This window comes from Pelophylax lessonae (genome assembly GCF_965119305.1).
Source record: "Pelophylax lessonae genome assembly, chromosome: 3".
Taxonomy (NCBI): Eukaryota; Metazoa; Chordata; class Amphibia; order Anura; family Ranidae; genus Pelophylax; species Pelophylax lessonae.
Window position 1 is genome coordinate 684,456,347 of NC_138770.1, and position 22,603 is coordinate 684,478,949.

Genomic DNA, 22,603 nt, shown 5'->3' on the forward strand with positions numbered 1-22,603 from the left:
CACTGGTATACAGGCTCCTCCCCTCATCCTGCTCACAGCGCCAATTGTTAAGCCTGACTCTGCCCCTTCCTTAAATCTTGCACAGGTGTACAGGCTCCTCCCCTTATATTGATCACAGCGCCAATTGTTAAGCCTGACTCCGCCCCTCGCCTTTAAGCTTGCACAGGTGTACAGGCCCCTCCCCTTATCCTGTTCACAGAGGAAATTGTTAAGCCTGACTCCACCCCAAAAATTTTATTTTTACTTTTTTTTTATTGGGAATTTTTTATAGCAGAAAGTGAAAAATATTGTTTTCGTTTTTTTTTTTTTTCAGAGTTCAATTTTTTGTTTATAGCAAAATTTAAAAATTGCACAGGTGATCAAATACCAGCAAAAGAAAGCTCTGTTTGTGGGGAAAAAAAGGACGTGAAATTCGTTTAGGTACAGCGTCGCACAACTGCGCAATTGTCCGTTAAAGTAACGCAGTGCCGAATCACAAAAAACAGTCTGGTTTTTAAGGGGGGTAAAATCTTCCGGTCCAGAAGCAGTTAATACCAAGTGACCCCAGAAATGTGAATTTATCCCCGGGGTCACCTGACGGAGGAGGACGGACCTACAGGGGGCGCCAACCCGGTCCCAGACTGGAACAATCATGCAGCCAGTGAAAGGTTTCCCTGTCCCGTATACTTGGAAGGCGAAGGGATGAAGATGACGGTTCTTGACCAGCAATGATCGCAGTGGGCGGAGTCACCGTTCCTTCCAGAAGATAATTGGCCTGTAAACACCCCACCCCCCTCTCCTGACTGTCATGGTGATCCTCCAGCAAGTAAAGTTACTTACCTGAATGAAAGTTTCAGATCTGGAGTTCTGTCTTCACTGGCTGCATGCTTGTTGCAGGTAAGGCCTGTGTATCACATTCACTAGACGTCCCCTTTAATGAGGAATTTAGCAGCCTGTTCCCCGCTCCCCTCAGTGCCTCCCACCTCTTTCTTAGAGCTTTTCCACCCCTAACTTCCGCTTTCTTCACCTCACTTCCGGCGCGCCGCCGGCAACGTCATCACCCGGCGGCGCATGTGACCGGAAGAGTGTATCTGCGTTTCCGGTTTGTACTCGTCTCGTTGGTGAGCTGCCGGCTGATCTGTGAAAGTGGCGCTGGATACATGGAGGCCGTTCGGCATGACCCCCATGGCGGGGAACGGGCCCCCGGGGCCCTGGGGGATGGGGCCGGTGCCTCCCGGGGCCCAGAGACCCCCAATGATGGCCATGAGGGGCTCCAGGATCCCAGGGCCGGTCAGGGGCCCCATGATTCCGGGGGCATTGAGGGCACCATTGATTCCAGGGCCCGGAGTCCTGAGGGGCCCAGGGATTCTAACTCCAGGAGCCATGAGACCCTCGGGCATACCGGGCCCGGCACTGCTGAGGGGACCGGGCGGAATGAGGGGCCCGGGGATCCCAGGACCAGGCGGGATGAGGGGCCCGGGGATCCTAGGACCGGGGGGAATGAGGGGCCCGGGTATCCCAGGACCGGGCGGAATGAGGAGCCCCGGGATCCCAGGACCGGGCGGAATGAGGGGCCCCGGGATCCTAGGACCGGGAGGAATGAGGGGCCCCGGGATCCCAGGACCGGGAGGAATGAGGGGCCCCGGGATCCCAGGACCGGGAGGAATGAGGGGCCCCAGGATATCGCGACCGTCCACACCACTGAGGAGCCCCGGGGGGCCAGGTGCTCCGCTGAGGGGCCCGGGGATTCTGACACCAGGAGCAGCCAGGCCCTCAGCAATACCGGGCCCCGCAGCATCGGCGAGGAACATGAGGTTTCCGGGGCCAATGAGGGGCCCAATGTTTCAAGGGACTTTACCGCAGAGCAACGGAATGCCGGGACCCGTGGCGCTGAGGGGCCCCCTGCTCCCGGGGCCGGCGGGGAGGGCCATGCCAGTGAGGGGCCCCATGCTTCTGGGACAGGTCCCGCCACGGAACCCGCTGGCAATGGGGACCCCAAGGAACCTGGCGGGGGGCCCGGCCCGGATGTCGGTTGCTTTAAGAAGCCCGTCGCTCCTGGGGGCCCCGGCAGCCATGAAAAGACAATGGAACTCGGAAATGAACCTGCAGCCCCCGGGCGGCCTCCTGTCCCCAGCCCAGATGGGGAAGCGGCCCCGAATGTCGGCCCCGGGCTTCCCTCTGATGCCTACAGATCGGCCCCTGCCATTCCCTATGAGGAGCCTTCCTGGTCCGGGCCGCCCAGGGCCCTTTACAGCCTGGAGGTGCTGAAGGGGGGCGCCATCCTATCCACCAAGAACCTGACCAACGCCAGCTGGACCGTCTTCGGCCGACTCCCCGCCTGCCACATCTCCCTGGAGCACCCCTCCGTGTCCCGCTTCCACGCTGTGCTGCAGTACCGCCCCTCCCCCGAGCCCCACCAGGAGCGCGGCTTCTACATCTACGACCTGGGGAGCACGCATGGGACCTTCGTCAACAAGCAGAGGATCCCGGCAAAAACCTACCACCGCCTCCGGGTGGGGCACGTCCTGAAGTTTGGGGGGAGCACCCGACTGTTTATACTGCAGGTACCTACCTTGTGTATATCGGGGGTGGGCTTACTACAGTCAGACTTTCCTCATTATGTATGGAGGGGGAAGGGTTTAACCACTTAAGCCCCGGAAGATTTTACCCCCATTCCGACCAGGGGGTATTTTGCGATTCGGCACTGCGTGAATTTAACGCACAATTGCGCGGTCGTGCGACGCTGTACCTAAACAAATTTGACGTCCTTTTTTTCCCACAAACAGAGCTTTCTTTTGGTGGTATTTGATCACCTGTGCGATTTTTTTGATCACGCGCTATAAACAAAAAAAGAGCGTCAATTTTGCAAAAATAGCAATATTTTTCACATTTTTTTATATGAAATTCCCCCCAAAAAAAAATGTAAAAATCAAAATTTTTAAAAATTTTCGGCCAATTTATTTTATGCTACATATGTTTGGTAAAAAAAATCGCAAAAAGCGTATTTTGATTGGTTTGCGCAAAAGTTATCGCGTTTACTAACAAAGGGAAAGATTTTTGTCATTTTTGTTGTTTTTTTTTTTAACGCGTAATGGCGGCGATCTGCGATTTTTTTTTGCGGTACTGCGACATTGCGGCGGACAGATCGGACCCTTGACTGACATTTTTGACACTTTTGGGGTTACCAGTGACATTTCTACAGTAATCAGTGCTATACATATGCACTGTTACTGTAAAAATACACTGGTAGTGAAGGGGTTAACTTTATTTGGAAGGGAGGGGCTGTGTGTGTCCCTAGGGGCGTGGTTTCTACTGTGATTGGCTGTGGCTTGAGCTGTAAGGACACTGATCAACGGATCTACATACCAGATCCGTTTTATCAGTGTCTTTGCAGCGAAGAGAATGACAGGCAGTTTGTTTACACAAGCTGCCTGACATTCTCCCTCTCCCCCGCCGATCGCCGAGTGACCGGCGGACATCGGGTCCGCTGGTCACACGCACGGGGGGGTCCGTGACCACGCGGGAGCGGGAGCGCGCCCCGGGGGGCGCGCGCTCGCTCCCTAGACCCTCACAAGCAAGCAACGTAGCCCTACGTTAGTTTGCCTGTGAGGGGCTGACCGCCGACGTAGATAGTCGTGCGGCGGTCGGCAAGTGGTTAAAGATTCACCTACACTTCCTGTCCCAGAGACTCAACAGGAAGTACAAGGAAAGCTCTTAAATAGCTGACAGAGGTTCTCGTTCCCCCCCCCCCCCCCCAGAGGTTCTCGTACCTTAGGGGGTTGGGTAGGGTTAGGAGTTGAGGTTGGGATTAGGAGTTGAGGTTGGGATTAGGAGTTGAGGTTGGGATTAGGAGTTGAGGTTGGGATTAGGAGTTGGGGTTGGGATTAGGGGTTGGGGTTGGGAGTTGGGGGTTGGGATTAGGAGTTGGAGGTTGGGATTAGGAGTTGGAGGTTGGGATTAGGAGTTGGAGGTTGGGATTAGGAGTTGGAGGTTGGGATTAGGAGTTGGGGGTTGGGATTAGGAGTTGGGGGTTGGGATTAGGAGTTGGGGGTTGGGATTAGGAGTTGGAGGTTGGGATTAGGAGTTGGAGGTTGGGATTAGGAGTTGGAGGTTGGGATTAGGAGTTGGAGGTTGGGATTAGGAGTTGGAGGTTGGGATTAGGAGTTGGGGGTTGGGATTAGGAGTTGGGGGTTGGGATTAGGAGTTGGGGGTTGGGATTAGGAGTTGGGGGTTGGGATTAGGAGTTGGGGGTTGGGATTAGGAGTTGGGGGTTGGGATTAGGAGTTGGGGGTTGGGATTGGGGGTTGGGATTGGGGGTTTGGGATTAGGGTTGGGGGTTTGGGATTGGGAGTTGGGGATTGGGAGTTGGGGATTGGGAGTTGGGGGTTGGGATTAGGAGTTGGGGGTTGGGATTAGGAGTTGGAGGTTGGGATTAGGAGTTGGAGGTTGGGATTAGGAGTTGGAGGTTGGGATTAGGAGTTGGGGGTTGGGATTAGGGGTTGGGATTAGGGGTTGGGATTAGGGTTTGGGATTGGGAGTTGGGGATTGGGAGTTGGGGATTGGGAGTTGGGGATTGGGAGTTGGGGATTGGGAGTTGGGGATTGGGAGTTGGGGATTGGGAGTTGGGGATTGGGAGTTGGGGATTGGGAGTTGGGGATTGGGAGTTGGGGATTGGGAGTTGGGAGTTGGGGATTGGGAGTTGGGAGTTGGGGATTGGGAGTTGGGGATTGGGAGTTGGGGATTGGGAGTTGGGGATTGGGAGTTGGGGATTGGGAGTTGGGGATTGGGAGTTGGGGATTGGGAGTTGGGAGTTGGGGATTGGGAGTTGGGAGTTGGGGATTGGGAGTTGGGGATTGGGAGTTGGGAGTTGGGGATTGGGAGTTGGGGATTGGGAGTTGGGGATTGGGAGTTGGGGATTGGGAGTTGGGGATTGGGAGTTGGGGATTGGGAGTTGGGGATTGGGAGTTGGGGATTGGGAGTTGGGGATTGGGAGTTGGGGATTGGGAGTTGGGGATTGGGAGTTGGGGATTGGGAGTTGGGATTGGGAGTTGGGGATTGGGATTGGGATTAGGGGTTGGGGATGTTTAATAATTTCTTCTGCACTTGCCCATTTTCGGCTCATCTATGGCCAGATTTAGATCTTGTTTAAATCGTCCCACACACAAAACACTTGCAGGCTGCGGTGTAAAAGGTATTTTAGAAAGGAGAGCTGGGCCAGCACAGGCAATAGTTAGACACTCCCAGAAGAGGATAGTGCTATGACATACGGGGGAGGTTCTGCCAGGGAACGGATTGGTCCATTTCTTTAGCACATTGCAAGAATAAAAATCATAGAAAGTAAAAACTCTGCAAGTAAAGTGATTTCTGTGCTTTTACCTGCAGGGTTTCCTAGGCCGGTGACCCGGTCTCTATATTACCATGAAGGGGGTCCCCGGTCTCTATATTACCATGAAGGGGGTCCCCGGTCTCTATATTACCATGAAGGGGGTCCCCGGTCTCTATATTACCATGGAGGGGGTCACCGGTCTCTATATTACCATGGAGGGGGTCCCCGGTCTCTATATTACCATGAAGGGGGTCCCCGGTCTCTATATTACCATGAAGGGGGTCCCCGGTCTCTATATTACCATGGAGGGGGTCCCCGGTCTCTATATTACCATGGAGGGGGTCCCCGGTCTCTATATTACCATGGAGGGGGTCCCCGGTCTCTTTATTACTATGAAGGGGGTTGTCTGTTGATTGAGTTTAAATACAAATCTCTGTGACTGCATTGCACCAACCTGTGAGATCCACTCATTGTATATCCGGACCTCCCCCGTCTACAGATCCTCTTCTAATGTCTGTTCTTGTAGGGCCCGGAGGAGGACCAGGAGGAGGAGTCTGAGCTGACGGTGACACAGATAAAAGAAGCGCGCCTACATAGAGAGATTCTGCAGAAGAGGATGCTGGGAGATGCCTCTGACGAAGACGATGAACCCTCTGAGGAAGGCAAGAGAGAACAGACCAGCAAAGGAGAGGAGTCTGGCTGTATGTGGGGGATGGGTAAGTGATTAAGGAATATTCTTCTCACTGATCACCAATGTAAGGAGCATTCTTCCCACTGACCCCCAATGTAAGGGACATTCTTCCCACTGACCCCCAATGTAAGGGACATTCTTCCCACTGACCACCAATGTAAGGAACATTCTTCCCACTGACCACCAATGTAAGGGACATTCTTCCCATTTACCACCAATGTAAGGAGCATTCTTCCCACTGACCCCCAATGTAAGGGACATTCTTCCCACTGACCCCCAATGTAAGGGACATTCTTCCCACTGACCCCCAATGTAAGGGACATTCTTCCCACTGACCCCCAATGTAAGGGACATTCTTCCCACTGACCCCCAATGTAAGGGACATTCTTCCCACTGATCACCAATGTAAGGGACATTCTTCCCACTGACCCCCAATGTAAGGGACATTCTTCCCACTGATCACCAATGTAAGGGACATTCTTCCCACTGACCACCAATGTAAGGGGCATTCTTCCCACTGACCCCCAATGTAAGGGACATTCTTCCCACTGACCACCAATGTAAGGGACATTCTTCCCATTTACCACCAATGTAAGGAGCATTCTTCCCACTGACCACCAATGTAAGGGACATTCTTCCCACTGACCACCAATGTAAGGGACATTCTTCCCACTGACCACCAATGTAAGGAGCATTCTTCCCACTGACCACCAATGTAAGGAGCATTCTTCCCACTGACCACCAATGTAAGGGACATTCTTCCCACTGACCACCAATGTAAGGAGCATTCTTCTCACTGATCACCAATGTAAGGAGCATTCTTCCCACTGACCTCCAATGTAAGGAGCATTCTTCCCACTGACCTCCAATGTAAGGAACATTCTTCCCACTGACCACCAATGTAAGGGACATTCTTCTCACTGATCACCAATGTAAGGGTCATTCTTCCCACTGACCTCCAATGTAAGGCCTCTTTCACACGATCCGCGATCCCCGCTGAGCCGGCGGGTGACAGCTCCGTCTCCACTTGCAGAGCGGAGAGGGAGGTGTCTCAGTCCCCGCTGCCCTCTATGGGGGATCGGATGAGAGCGGACCGCCTGTCCGCTCTCATCCGATCCGATCACTGAACGGTTTGAAAAATAGGGTTTCCATCCGTCCAGATTTCACGGACAGGTTCGGATACGGATGGCAGCGGAGGTGTCTCTCGAGGCTCCCAACCTCACCCAGAATATCGTACACCACCACCTCGACAGGTAGGACTTTTTTCCGCAGGGTAATCTGGCACCGTACATTCCACGTGAAGTAACGGACAACTATACTAACTAGAAAAAGTGTATCCAAATCAAAATCCTAGCGAGTCGGGAATGCCCCGTACACCAACTCCGCATAACTCATGCGATAGAGAAAGGTCCATAGGCTCCACTTTACCACACCCTTGCATAGAGAGATTCCGGCAAGATACAGACAAAGCTGACTATAAAAAGATTGGGATCAGGTAACAAGTCAACCCTTTCCCTCAAGGAAAGTTTCCATTTCTTCCAGCTTGCCACCTTGGCATTGGCATTCAACAACCTGCTTTCCCAATTTCGATGACCATAGTCACCAGGACCAAATTTGATGCCCAACACTTTAATTTCCTGCTGGGTCTCTGGGAAGGCATCCGGAAGTTCGAAGCTTTCACCCACCTGACCCATCCAGAAAACTTCACTCTTTTCATAATTGATTTTAGAGCCAGAGGCATCAGTGTACTGCTCTATCACAGAGACCACCTCCTGCGCCTCCATCCCAGAGATAATAACAGACACATCATAGGCATAGGCCACAACCTTCAAAGGTGGCACACCAGCAATGCCCAAAGGCACCCTGCACAACGATCCACCTTCTAACCTTATGAAGGGGTCGATTGCGAATACATATAGCAGGGGGCTCAAAGGACACCCCTGGCGCACACCAGAGACAACCTCAAAAGGCCTTCCAACCCAACCATTAACAAGTGGGAAGCTCTCAGCCCTTTTATATAATGTTTTCAGCCAATCTATCCCCCTGCAGGCCGTATCTACCAAGTAGCAAATACAGGTACTCATGATTGACTCGATCAAAAGCCTTCGCCTGATCCAATGCCAGCAAGTACTTTCTCCATCCAGCAGCCCTGCATCGCTCCAAAGCCTCCCGGACAGCTAAAACTGCTGAAAAGGTACTTCTGCCCTGGACCGAGCAGTGCTGATGATTGGACAACAAATTGCCTGCTACTGACGACAAGCGCCAAAAAAGAATCTTCGCCAAGATCTTTCTATCAACATTGAGAAGACTGATGGGGCGCCAGTTCTCAATTATTGAGGGGTCTTTACCTTTTGACAGAAGAATCACAGCGGATTGCCTCATGGAGGGAGGGAGAGAACCCTCTTCTAAACAGCTGTTATAAACCTCCGCTAAAAAGGGAGCCAGAATGGACTTAAAACACTTGTAAAATTCAGCTGTCAACCCATCTGGCCCAGGCAATTTTTTTTTTTTTTTTTGGTAGCCAGCTTCTCTATAGCACGAACTACCTCATCCGCTGAAAATGGTTCGGTCAAATCCATCAAAGGCAATGTATCATTTCCCAATCCTGGAGTAGAATCCAGAAAGCTTTCCATCCTGTCCCGATTAAGGTCCTTTCTTCCCAGAAGGTCTGCGTAATATGACCTGAAGATCTCCAGGATCCCTGATCTGGACTTCACCAGGGAACCCGTACTATCCCTCAGACCTATGACCATCTTTACTGATATGCCTTGCTTACAGTTCTGGTAAGGATCAGGTGAGTGATATTTCCCATAATCTCTCTCCAGAACCAAGGAGGCATGCCGGTCGTATTGACACTTCCTAAGAAGAAGCTTTACCTCCGAGATCTCCCCTGGATCTCCTCCATACGAGACAAGACGATCTAGCTTCCACCGCAAATGCTGGTAGGCAATATACATACCAAGCTGCTTCTTCTTACTTATGGCCTTGAAAAGTCCAATCGCCCTTTGTTTCACAAGCTCCCACCACTCTGACTTACTGCTGCAAAAGTCCAGAATAGAAACCTGTGCCTGAAAAAAATCCTCAAAGGATTGTCTTACCTCTACATCTTCCAGGAGAGCCGAATTCAGTTTCCAGGTACCCCTTCCCCTGGGTGGAGTGTCCGAGGCATTCAGAGTCACAGACAGCATACAGTGGTCAGAGAACTCCACCGCCCTCAACTCAGGAGCCGAGAAAGCAGAGTTCTCCTTTAAAAAAAACCTATCTATCCTACTCTGACTATTCCCTCTCTGAAACGTGAATCCTGTGCTGCCAGGGCAGTGCTTAATGTGCACATCTACCAGGCCTGCTTGTCTAACCATATCTCTAAGAAAAACGCTATCATAACCCAGCCTGTCTATGGAGACCCTCCTGTCTTCAGGCCTAATTATGGTGTTAAAGTCACCTCCAAAGACAACCTGCTGGGATGTAAAAAGGAAGGGCTTGATCTTTGTGAGGAGGCATTTCCTGTCCCATTTTGACTGCGGTCCATAGATATTGATGAGGCGCAGGTCCTGCCCCCTAACAGAGACGTCTAAGACCATGCATCTCCCCATTTCTACCTCAATTACCCGCCGACACGTTACCATATCGGTTTTAAAGAGAACCGCAACTCTGCTGCAAGGCTCAGCCGCAAGAGACCAAAAGGAGGGACCGCATCTCCACTCCCTTTTTGCTAGATGGACATCGGCCAAAGTATTGAGCCAGGTCTCTTGCAAAAATAAAATCTCAGCATCAAACTCACTGAGCAAAAATAAGGCAATATCACGAGCTCTTGTAGATTTCATGCTGGTGACATTAATGGTCGCCACCTTTATCAGAGCGGGCACTGCCATCAGGATGATTGGGGTAGTCGTTTCTTAACCTCTACCACACTCTCATCACCTGAAACAGCTCTCTTTACACTATGTGACTCCCCCTCATCCATAGATGATAAAGAAATTGATAAATTCGACACCAACTCCTCCCCTGATAAAACAGAAAATGTGTTGCCAAGAGGAACCCCTCCTGGCTCTAACTGTAAGGAAGAAATGACCGCTTTACTGGTCTTCCTCTTCTTCTTTTTCTTCCTCCTTATCCTCTCCCACCCCTCATCATCTGAGTCCTCCACAACAGAGGGTGAGACATGGGACATGGACACCCCTCCCTCAACCCCATTGACCCCACCACCATCCAGCACCCCTTCACTCTCCTGCCCACGTTTGCGTTGCCGAGGGACAGGGACTAGAGGTGGAGTAGGCCGAGGTGGAAGATCCACTATACCCGCCCCCCCCAGCAGCTTCCGCTAGTCTGGAGGATCTACGCACAGTAGATGTAGGAACAACCACAGGAGGGACCGACTCAGGGACCACATCACCAGGGGAAACAAAATCTGACACAACAGACACAGGAAGGACAGACTCAGGGACCACCTCACTAGGGGAAACAGAATCTGACACAACAGACACAGGAGGGGCAGCAACAGTTTCCTCCCTAACTTCAGCTGCTTCATCTTCTTTATCAAGCCTCTGCAGCTCAGTCTCCAATCCTGGCAAGTTATGCAGTGCCTCTGGGCACTGGCTATATGGATGACCCAGCTGCTGGCACAAATTGCACCGAATCTGGGTGCATTCTCTGGCCAAAAGGCCTAAATCCTGGCACAGTGAGCACTTCTTGAGGGTGCAGGACGATGCAAAGTGGCCTTTATCACTGCATTTATTACACACCTTAGGCTGACCTTGGTAGAAAATGGTCAGCCTATCCCTACCCAGAAAGGCTGAGCAGGGAAGGTGCCGAACTACATTGTCCAGCACCCCCAATTTTAGTGACACTGTCCAGGCTCCTGTCCATATCCCATGCTCATCAAGGACCTTGATGGAGTGAGGACCTCGCCATATCGGCGTAGCCATACTATTAAATCAGCCTCTGGTATGGATTCATTACGCACCAAGATTGTCACCGACTTTATCAAAGGCTGCCTTGAAATCACCTTTGGCACCAAACCACTCCACTGCTGAAGGCCCTTGCACCTCCTATACCTCTCCCAGAAGAGATCCAAACTTTCAGGTTTTACAAACGATAAATCAAATTCATAACTCCCCACCGGGCAAATCAAAGCAAAAATATCACAGGCTTTAAACCCCATTTCCAAAACCAACTCAGCCACCCTCCCCCTTACTGGTGGGGTTCCCTCCCCCTCCCACCTCAACTGAACCACATTCCTCCTCCTATACCCACTAACCAGCCCCCCACCAAACCTCCCTGAATTGTGACTATTAACAGAATTACCACCACCCACCCTGGTGTGACTCCCCAAAACTGAAGCATAGCTTCCTATATTCCTTGCAGCAGAAGATCCATCAATTTGTTTTGAAACATCTGACACACACTTAACAGATAACGATTGTACAGATTCGGGATTGATCTGTACAATTGATGAATCTTTCCTCTGCTGAGCAGGAGGAGAAATGTCATTTTTATTTTTCTCATCAATATTATACCCTTCACCACCACCCACCACATTCATTGCTTTAGGATTATTGTCATTTTTAATACTTGCTGGGATATTTTTTGTCTTCACAGCAGAATCCATAGTTGCTGCTTCACTGGTAAGCCTTTTTCAGCTGTCATCTTCTCTTCCACTGGGACAGGGTTTTCAGCTGTGGAAATGGAATGCTGTTTTAACACAGCAGCAGGTAAAGCATTGCAGGATACTTCCATGGCTGCTTCCACTCCAAGTACAGCACCATGCTGATCCCCTCCCCCACCAGCAATCAGCTGGTCAATCCGCCCTGGAACACTGGAAAACCTAGCTGAAGCAAACTCTTTGTAGTTTGCAGCCATTTTGCTTGCAGAGGGACTACTAGTCTCAGCAGGAGCAGAAAAATCCATGCCTGGGTTGTTTGATGCAGGTCCATCCACATTCCTCTGATGGTCTGGTGACTCTTGTCAGGGATTTTCCCTGCATGTCTGCACTGGGTTTCTCCACAGCAGAATCTCCAATAGGCATCTCCTTCTCACCTGGGACACCATCCACTACAGCAGGTGGGGCAGACATGTTGGATAGCAGCACGGTGACTGCGATTTCTCCACTAGTACTGGCTTTGCTGGCTTGAATCTCCTCTGCTCATCCTCAAGGACTTCTGATGGATCATCAGTAAAGGCGAACTTGTCTGCTCTCAGGGGTGACTCCATCTCCTGGATGAAGGTCGGGGTGCCATGTTCACGCTCAACCCCCTGGCTGGTTACCGCTGGCGATTCCCAGGCCTGACATGGGGGGGAGAGGTGCAGAGGCAGATGGAGCTGGGTAATCCCTTAACTGAGGCTGCTGATCCACAGAACTTGCTGGTGTTTGGCTGGCAAATCGCCTCTCATTATCAAATTTTTCTTTAAATGCTCCACTTCTGTCTTTCAGCTTTTCCCATAATAAAGATTGTTTCTTTACCTTATCTTCCAAATCCTGTAACTCAGGCTTCATGGCTGTGCGATTTTTTACTCCAGGCCTGGAAATACTTGGTTCTGAAGGATTTATGTTCAGCCTTCAAAACTTTAAGTTTTTCTTCAGCTCTCCCAATCGCCCTAAAACGATTGATAATTTTCTGGCTGAAGACATCCGCATTCTCACCAGGGCCTGGACCCACAGACAGGTCCTCCACCTCCTCCTCACTAGGCCCCGTGTCATCAGGGGGATCCCTCCCAGGGCCTCCCCCAGGATCAGGCATTGTTCCTGGGCCAAGCTAGCAGGCAAGGCCCAGGCTTGAAAAACGCTGGTTCTCAGAGAGAGCTCCTTCAGTGTGTCCACCTCCTTCTTCCCACTGACCACCAATGTAAGGGACATTCTTCCCACTGACCACCAATGTAAGGGACATTCTTCCCACTGACCACCAATGTAAGGAACATTCTTCCCACTGACCGCCAATGTAAGGGACATTCTTCCCACTGACCGCCAATGTAAGGGACATTCTTCCCACTGACCACCAATGTAAGGGACATTCTTCCCACTGACCACCAATGTAAGGGACATTCTTCCCACTGACCCCCAATGTAAGGAACATTCTTCCCACTGATCACCAATGTAAGGGACATTCTTCCCCCTGACCTCCAATGTAAGGGACATTCTTCCCCCTGACCTCCAATGTAAGGGACATTCTTCCCCCTGACCTCCAATGTAAGGGACATTCTTCCCACTGACCTCCAATGTAAGGGACATTCTTCCCACTGACCATCAATGTAAGGGACATTCTTCCCACGGACCTCCAATGTAAGGGACATTCTTCCCACTGACCATCAATGTAAGGGACATTCTTCCCACTGACCACCAATGTCCGGAACCTTCACACTATGAGGTTGTATTGCGGTGTGTTAGGAACCTGTAACATAGATGATTTTATTTTTTGCAATGTACACCATGTGTCTCCTGCTTCTTTATGTATGTGTGCACACCACCCTTGTATATGGATTGCGCTCCTTCCCACAATTCCTGGTTCTGATTGGGGTCTGGGGATTTTCTTTACATTCTGTATTATATGAGACCCTCCTCCTCTGTGTTGTAGGGGAGGACGCCCTGGAAGAGGAGAGCGAGGAGAACCCCATCGCCTTGGAATTTCAGGAAGAACGTGAAGCTTTGTACCTTAAGAATCCTAAGAAAGCCCTGCAAGGCTTCTTTGACCGAGAAGGTATGTGCAACAAGAGGGAAGAGACTAGGGGTACAATGAGAGGGAGAAGATTGGGGGTACAATGAGAGGGAGAAGACTGGGGGTACAATGAGAGGGAGAAGACTGGGGGTACAATGAGAGGGTGAAGACTGGGGGTACAATGAGAGGGTGAAGACTGGGGGTACAATGGGAGGGTGAAGATTGGGGGTACAATGGGAGGGTGAAGACTGGGGGTACAATGAGAGGGTGAAGACTGGGGGTACAACGAGAGGGTGAAGACTGGGGGTACAATGAAAGGGTGAAGACTGGGGGTACAATGGGAGGGAGAAGATTGGGGGTACAATGGGAGGGTGAAGACCGGGGGTACAATGAGAGGGTGAAGACCGGGGGTACATTGAGAGGGAGGAGACTGGGGGTACATTGAGAGGGAGGAGACTGTGGGCACGATGGCGGGAGGAGGAGGAGACTGTGGGCACGATGGCGGGAGGAGGAGGAGGAGACTGTGGGCACGATGGCCGGGGGAGGAGGAGACTGTGGGCACCATGGTGGGAGGAGGAGGAGGAGGAGACTGTGGGCACGGCGGGAGAGGAAGGAGACTGTGGGCACGATGGCGGGGGGAGGAGGAGACTGTGGGCACCATGGTAGGAGGAGGAGACTGTGGGTACGGCGGGAGAGGGAGGAGACTGTGGGTATGACAGGAGAGAAGATTGGGGGTAGGAAGAGAAGGGGAGAAGATTTGGGGTCTCCAATCACAATGACTGGTGTGTTGGTTACAACTGTACAGGACAAAACGCACTCGCACTGCTTTTATACAGCTCTGAGGGTGGAGGTACTGGAGTGCCTCGGTACATTAGCTGCTGGATTGCTTTTGCAGATGGTGGAAGGCTCCCCTCGATTCTGCTGCCGTCCAGGGCTCTCCCGACCCACTGTATGGCTGACCATAGAGATGATTGAGGACCAAAACATCCACGTTCATCTCTATGGTCTAAGACAGTGGTCCTCAACCCTGGCCTACAGGGCACACTAACAGGCCAGATTTGCAAGATAACTGAAATACATCCCAGGTGATATCATTTGCTGCTCAGTGATTGCAGTATTCTCGTCTGCATCTCCTCAAGGTAATACTTAAAATCTGGCCTGTTAGTGGGCCCTGAGGACCGGAGGTGAGGACCACTGGTCTAAGATACTGGATGCAATGAGAGTTTTGTCACTTCTGGTTTCACTGATGATGTTCATCTCTTGAGATAACAATGAAGTTGTTCAAAGGAAAAAAAAAATTAGAGATGGTGTAAAAAAAATTCAAATGTTTTTTAATGTTATTTAAAGCGCCCCGGTAATCGCGCGCGTAAAGACGAACACACGCATCGGTCCATTGTGCTTTTGTGTGTTAAAATTCAATATATTGTATTTTTTCCAAAAAGTTTGCACTCGAAAAACCCCTGCGCAAAATATTGTGCGACATAAAAAATTGCAACACCACCATTTTATTTTTCTGGTCCTCTGTTTAAAAATTATACAAGGTGCATCTCCTAAAATTAGAATATCAAAAAGTGATTTTATTTTATTTCGGTAATTAAATTCAAAAAGTAAAACTTGCATATTTTCTATAGATGTTACACACTGAGTGAGAGATTTCAATCATTTCTTTCTTTAAATTTTGATTTTGGCTTCCAGCGAGTGGCACCCCAAAATTCTGTATCTCAGAAAATTAGAATATTACATAAGACCAATAAAAAAAAAAAGGATTTATAATACAGAAATGTTGTCTTAGTGAAAAGTCTGTCCATGTACAGTATAGGGGGAGAAGTCTGTCCATGTACAGTATAGGGGGAGAAGTCTGTCCATGTACAGTATAGGGGGAGAAGTCTGTCCATGTACAGTATAGGGGGAGAAGTCTGTCCATGTACAGTATAGGAGAAGTCTGTCCATGTACAGTATAGGGGGGAGAAGTTTGTCCATGTACAGTATAGGATGGGAAGTCTGTCCATGTACAGTATAGGGGGAGAAGTCTGTCCATGTACAGTATAGGGGGAGAAGTCTGTCCATGTACAGTATAGGGGGAGAAGTCTGTCCATGTACAGTATAGGAGAAGTCTGTCCATGTACAGTATAGGGGGGAGAAGTTTGTCCATGTACAGTATAGGATGGGAAGTCTGTCCATGTACAGTATAGGGGGAGAAGTCTGTCCATGTACAGTATAGGGGGGAGAAGTTTGTCCATGTACAGTATAGGATGGGAAGTCTGTCCATGTACAGTATAGGGGGAGAAGTCTGTCCATGTACAGTATAGGGGGAGAAGTCTGTCCATGTACAGTATAGGGGGAGAAGTCTGTCCATGTACAGTATAGGAGAAGTCTGTCCATGTACAGTATAGGGGGGAGAAGTTTGTCCATGTACAGTATAGGATGGGAAGTCTGTCCATGTACAGTATAGGGGGAGAAGTCTGTCCATGTACAGTATAGGGGGAGAAGTCTGTCCATGTACAGTATAGGAGGAGAAGTCTGTCCATGTACAGTATAGGAGAAGTCTGTCCATGTACAGTATAGGGGGAGAAGTCTGTCCATGTACAGTATAGGAGGAGAAGTCTGTCCATGTACAGTATAGGATGAGAAGTCTGTCCATGTACAGTATAGGATGAGAAGTCTGTCCATGTACAGTATAGGATGAGAAGTCTGTCCATGTACAGTATAGGATGCACTCAATACTTGGTCGGGGCTCCTTTTGCATGAATTACTGCATCAATGCGGCGTGGCATGGAGGCGATCAGCCTGTGGCACTGCTGAGGTGTTATGGAAGCCCAGGTTGCTTTGATAGCGGCCTTCAGCTCCTCTGCATTGTTGGGTCTGGTGTCTCTCATCTTCCTCCTGACCATACCCCACAGATTCTCTATGGGGTTTAGATCTGGCCAGTTTGCTGGCCAATAAGGCACAGTGATACCCCATGATCATGTGACCAGGTATTGGTAGTTTTGGCAGTGTGGGCGGTGCCAAGTCCTACTGGAAAATGAAATCAGCATCTCCATAAAGCTGGTCAGCAGAGGGAAACATGAAGTGCTGTAGAATTTCCTGCTAGAGGGCTGCACTGACTTTGGACTTGATAAAACACAGTGGACCAACACCAGCAGATGACACGGCTCCCCAAATCATCACTGACTGTGAAAAATTTTGCATTTAAATTGGAAATGAAGGTCCCAGAGTCTGGAGGAGGAGTGGAAAGGCACATGATCCAAGTTGCATGAGGTCCAGCGTGAAGTTTCCACAGTCAGTGATGATTTGGGGGGCCGTGTCATTGGCTGGTGTTGGTCCACTGTGTTTTATCAAGACCAAAGTCAGCTCCGCCCTCTAGCAGGAAATTCTAGAGCACTTCATGCCTCCCTCTGCTGACCAGCTTTATGGAGATGCTGATTTCATTTTCCAGCAGGACTTGGCACCGCCCACACTGCCAAACCTACCAATACCTGGTCACATGATCATGGGATCACTGTGCTTGATTGGTCAGCAAACTCGCCTGACTTAAACCCCATAGAGAATCTGTGGGGTATTGTCAAGAGGAAGATGAGAGACACCAGACCCAACAATGCAGAGGAGCTGAAGGCCGCTATCAAAGCAACCTGGGCTTCCATAACACCTCAGCAGTGCCACAGGCTGATCACCTCCATGCCACACCACATTGATGCAGTAATTCATGCAAAAGGAGCCCCAACCAAGTATTAAGTGCATCCTATACTGTACATGGACAGACTTCTCCCCCTATACTGTACATGGACAGACTTCTCCTCCTATACTGTACATGGACAGACTTCTCCCCCTATACTGTACATGGACAGACTTCTCCTCCTATACTGTACATGGACAGACTTCTCCTCCTATACTGTACATGGACAGACTTCTCCTCCTATACTGTACATGGACAGACTTCTCCTCCTATACTGTACATGGACAGACTTCTCCTCCTATACTGTACATGGACAGACTTCTCCTCCTATACTGTACATGGACAGACTTCTCCTCCTATACTGTACATGGACAGACTTCTCCCCCTATACTGTACATGGACAGACTTCTCCCCCTATACTGTACATGGACAGACTTCTCCCCCTATACTGTACATGGACAGACTTCTCCCCCTATACTGTACATGGACAGACTTCTCCCCCTATACTGTACATGGACAGACTTCTCCCCCTATACTGTACATGGACAGACTTCTCCCCCTATACTGTACATGGACAGACTTCTCCCCCTATACTGTACATGGACAGACTTCTCCCCCTATACTGTACATGGACAGACTTCTCCCCCTATACTGTACATGGACAGACTTCTCCCCCTATACTGTACATGGACAGACTTCTCCCCCTATACTGTACATGGACAGACTTCTCCCCCTATACTGTACATGGACAGACTTCTCCCCCTATACTGTACATGGACAGACTTCTCCCCCTATACTGTACATGGACAGACTTCTCCCCCTATACTGTACATGGACAGACTTCCCCTATACTGTACATGGACAGACTTCTCATCCTATACTGTACATGGACAGACTTCTCCTCCTATACTGTACATGGACAGACTTCTCCTCCTATACTGTACATGGACAGACTTCTCCTCCTATACTGTACATGGACAGACTTCTCCTCCTATACTGTACATGGACAGACTTCTCCTCCTATACTGTACATGGACAGACTTCTCCTCCTATACTGTACATGGACAGACTTCTCCCCCTATACTGTACATGGACAGACTTCCCCTATACTGTACATGGACAGACTTCTCCCCCTATACTGTACATGGACAGACTTCTCCTATACTGTACATGGACAGACTCCTATACTGTACATGGACAGACTTCTCATCCTATACTGTACATGGACAGACTTCTCCTCCTATACTGTACATGGACAGACTTCTCCCCCTATACTGTACATGGACAGACTTCTCCTCCTATACTGTACATGGACAGACTTCTCCTCCTATACTGTACATGGACAGACTTCTCCCCCTATACTGTACATGGACAGACTTCTCCTATACTGTACATGGACAGACTTCTCCCCCTATACTGTACATGGACAGACTTCTCCCCCTATACTGTACATGGACAGACTTCTCCCCCTATACTGTACATGGACAGACTTCTCCCCCTATACTGTACATGGACAGACTTCTCCCCCTATACTGTACATGGACAGACTTCTCCCCCTATACTGTACATGGACAGACTTTTCACTAAGACAACATTTCTGTATTAAAAATCCTTTATTGGTCTCATGTAATATTCTAATTCTCTGAGATACAGAATTTTGGGGTGTCACTCGCTGGAAGCCATAATCCTCAAAATTAAAAGAAAGAAATGCTGGAAATCTTTCACTCTGTGTGTGACATCTATAGAAAATATGTTTACCTTTTTGAATTGAATTACTGAAATTATTTTTGATATTCTAATTTTATGAGATGCTCCTGTATACTGTATGGGACATTCAAAGTAATTTTTTAGCAGAAAAAAAAAAAAGATTTTTCTGACACGTGGGTGAGAAGTGTCCATTGTCCGGCATTGAGGTGAGTAAAACATTCTAGCAGTAAATGGAATAAAAATGATTTTGGATTTTTTTTTTTCAGGGGAAGAACTGGAATTTGAATATGAAGAGAGGGGCCCAGGGTCTTGGATCTGCCGAATAAAGTATGTCTGTTGTACAGTATATATATATATATATATATATATATAATGTATATAAAGTACGTCTGTTGTACAGTGTATATATAATGTATATAAAGTACGTCTGTTGTACAGTATATATATTGTATATAAAGTACATCTGTTGTACAGTATATATATATTGTATATAAAATACGTCTGTTGTACAGTATATATAATGTATATAAAGTACGTCTGTTGTACAGTATATATATTGTATATATAAAGTACGTCTGTTGTACAGTATATATATTGTGTATATAAAGTACGTCTGTTGTACAGTATATATATTGTGTATATAAAGTACGTCTGTTGTACAGTATATATATTGTGTATATAAAGTACGTCTGTTGTACAGTATATATATATATATATATATTGTGTATATAAAGTACGTCTGTTGTACAGTATATATATTGTATATAAAGTACGTCTGTTGTACAGTATATATATTGTATATAAAATACGTCTGTTGTACAGTATATATAATGTATATAAAGTACGTCTGTTGTACAGTATATATAATGTATATAAAGTACGTCTGTTGTACAGTATATATATTGTATATAAAGTACGTCTGTTGTACAGTATATATAATGTATATAAAGTACGTCTGTTGTACAGTATATATATTGTGTATATAAAGTACGTCTGTTGTACAGTATATATATATATATATTGTGTATATAAAGTACGTCTGTTGTACAGTATATATAATGTATATAAAGTACGTCTGTTGTACAGTGTATATATATAATGTATATAAAGTACGTCTGTTGTACAGTGTATATATATAATGTATATAAAGTACGTCTGTTGTACAGTATATATAATGTATATAAAGTACGTCTGTTGTACAGTATATATAATGTATATAAAGTACGTCTGTTGTACAGTATATATAATGTATATAAAGTACGTCTGTTGTACAGTATATATAATGTATATAAAGTACGTCTGTCGTAGTATATATAATGTATAAAGTACGTCTGTTGTACAGTATATATAATGTATATAAAGTAGCTATAGGGGGAAGTTAGTAATTTTCGGATCTATAATTGTATGTTAATCCACATGAAAAAATTCTCTTCACAATTTGGTCTCTTCAATCTGCTGTAAGCTTGACTGTATATTAGGGATCGACCGATATCGGTTTTTGTTGCCGATACTGATATTTTGGCCATCGCATATCGGTATCGGACGATATTTTGTACATTTTAAAGTTTTTTTTTTTTTTAAAAAATAAAGACCATTTTTGACACACATCTGATACTGATCATGTTAATTTTTGTTTAGTGGCTGGCTGGCACCCTGTGGTGGGTGGGTGGCTGGCTGGCACTCTGGGGTGGGTGGGTGGGTGGCTGGCTGGCACCCTGGGGTGGCTGGCTGGTACAGTGCCTGTGGCTGGCTGGTACAGGGCCTGTGGGCGGCTGGCTGGTACAGGGCCTGTGGGCGGCTGGCTGGTACAGGGCCTGTGGGCGGCTGGCTGGTACAGGGCCTGTGGGCGGCTGGCTGGTACAGGGCCTGTGGGCGGCTGGCTGGTACAGGGCCTGTGGGCGGCTGGCTGGTACAGGGCCTGTGGGCGGCTGGCTGGTACAGGGCCTGTGGGCGGCTGGCTGGTACAGGGCCTGTGGGCGGCTGGCTGGTACAGGGCCTGTGGGCGGCTGGCTGGTACAGGGCCTGTGGGCGGCTGGCTGGTACAGGGCCTGTGGGCGGCTGGCTGGTACAGGGCCTGTGGGCGGCTGGCTGGTACAGGGCCTGTGGGCGGCTGGCTGGTACAGGGCCTGTGGGCGGCTGGCTGGTACAGGGCCTGTGGGCGGCTGGCTGGTACAGGGCCTGTGGGCGGCTGGCTGGTACAGGGCCTGTGGGCGGCTGGCTGGTACAGGGCCTGTGGGCGGCTGGCTGGTACAGGGCCTGTGGGCGGCTGGCTGGTACAGGGCCTGTGGGCGGCTGGCTGGTACAGGGCCTGTGGGCGGCTGGCTGGTACAGGGCCTGTGGGCGGCCGGCTGGTACAGGGCCTGTGGGCGGCCGGCTGGTACAGTGCCTGTGGCTTGCTGGTAGAGGGCCTGTCGGTGGCTGGCTGTCTGGCACCCTTTGATGGGTGGCTGGCTGGCACCCTGTGATGGGTGGCTGGCTGGTTGGTACAGGGCCTGTGGGTGGCTGGCTGGCACCCTGTGATGGGTGGCTGGCTGGTTGGTACAGGGCCTGTGGGTGGCTGGCTGTCTGGCACCCTGTGGTGGGTGGCTGGCTCGCTGGTACAGTGCCTGTGGCTGGCTGGCATCGGGCTGCTGTGGGTGGGTGGCTGGCTGGCTGGCACCGGGCTGCTATGGGTGGGTGGGTGGCTGGCTGGCTGGCACCGGGCTGCTATGGGTGGGTGGCTGGCTGTGATACACTCCCGCGAGACTAGTCCTGACTCCAGAAGAGGCTGTCCAAGGTGAGGGAGGCGGCCTAAGAAGACAGAATGACGTCACGAAAATATTGGCAATATTAGTAACTTCCGGGGCCGATTCCGAAATATCAAGGAAAGTGCATATTGGCCCTCAATCTATCGGCCGATCCCTACTGTAGTCTCCATGTTGTCACTCACAAAACATTGGATACACACGACACTCGCTGCGCCATATACTTCCCCCTTCTATCTTAACCACTTTAGCTCCATCAATGTAGCGGTACATTGCTGGACTTTGTGTGGTAATCCGGGATGATAAGCAGCTGCAGACATCATCCCGGTATTGTTTTTAGAGAACATACTGGATCCTCATAATAGGGAATTTTTCAGTCTAATAGACCCCAGATCGCTCCATAAAGAGTACCTGTTGCGTGATATTTAAATTCCCTGTGATAACAATAAAAGTGATTAAAAAAAAAATTTCTGTTAAATAATAAATAAATAAATAAAGCAGCCGTGTAAAAATATATAAAAAAAAGTAAAAATAATTTAACCCCCCCCCCCCCCAAAGGCGAACGCACGTGTGCAAACGGTAGTCGTCCCACACATGTGAGGTATCACCACAAACGTCAGATCATGGGCAGTCATTCAGCAAACCAGAAAAAAACACTGCGCTTAAGGAGAAGCAGCTGATGCCTGAAACAATAGCACAAGTTGCGGCGGTGAGAGGTGTTTACATCTTCCCTGTCTGTCTGTTTAGCCAGCGGATTCTTATCTAAAGGAGGAACGATCTGCAGGAACGCTGCAGCAGCTTGCATGCTGCTTGTAATATATGCCGGTTCATGAT

At 49.1% G+C, this 22,603-nt stretch overlaps 1 protein-coding gene across 2 annotated transcripts in view; it reads left to right on the forward strand.

The window, feature by feature from the left end:
• The first annotated feature begins 1,984 nt into the window (after window positions 1-1,984).
• The window catches only part of SLC4A1AP (solute carrier family 4 member 1 adaptor protein), a 69,653-nt gene continuing 49,034 nt past the window's right edge, over window positions 1,985-22,603 (forward strand). For both annotated transcript variants that reach the window (XM_082249301.1, XM_082249302.1), the window contains exons 1-4: window positions 1,985-2,543; window positions 5,832-6,021; window positions 13,565-13,687; window positions 19,292-19,352. In XM_082249301.1, the coding sequence (XP_082105427.1) occupies window positions 2,064-2,543; window positions 5,832-6,021; window positions 13,565-13,687; window positions 19,292-19,352 (854 nt within the window). In that variant the 5' untranslated portion in view covers window positions 1,985-2,063. The remainder of the gene's footprint in view (window positions 2,544-5,831; window positions 6,022-13,564; window positions 13,688-19,291; window positions 19,353-22,603) is intronic.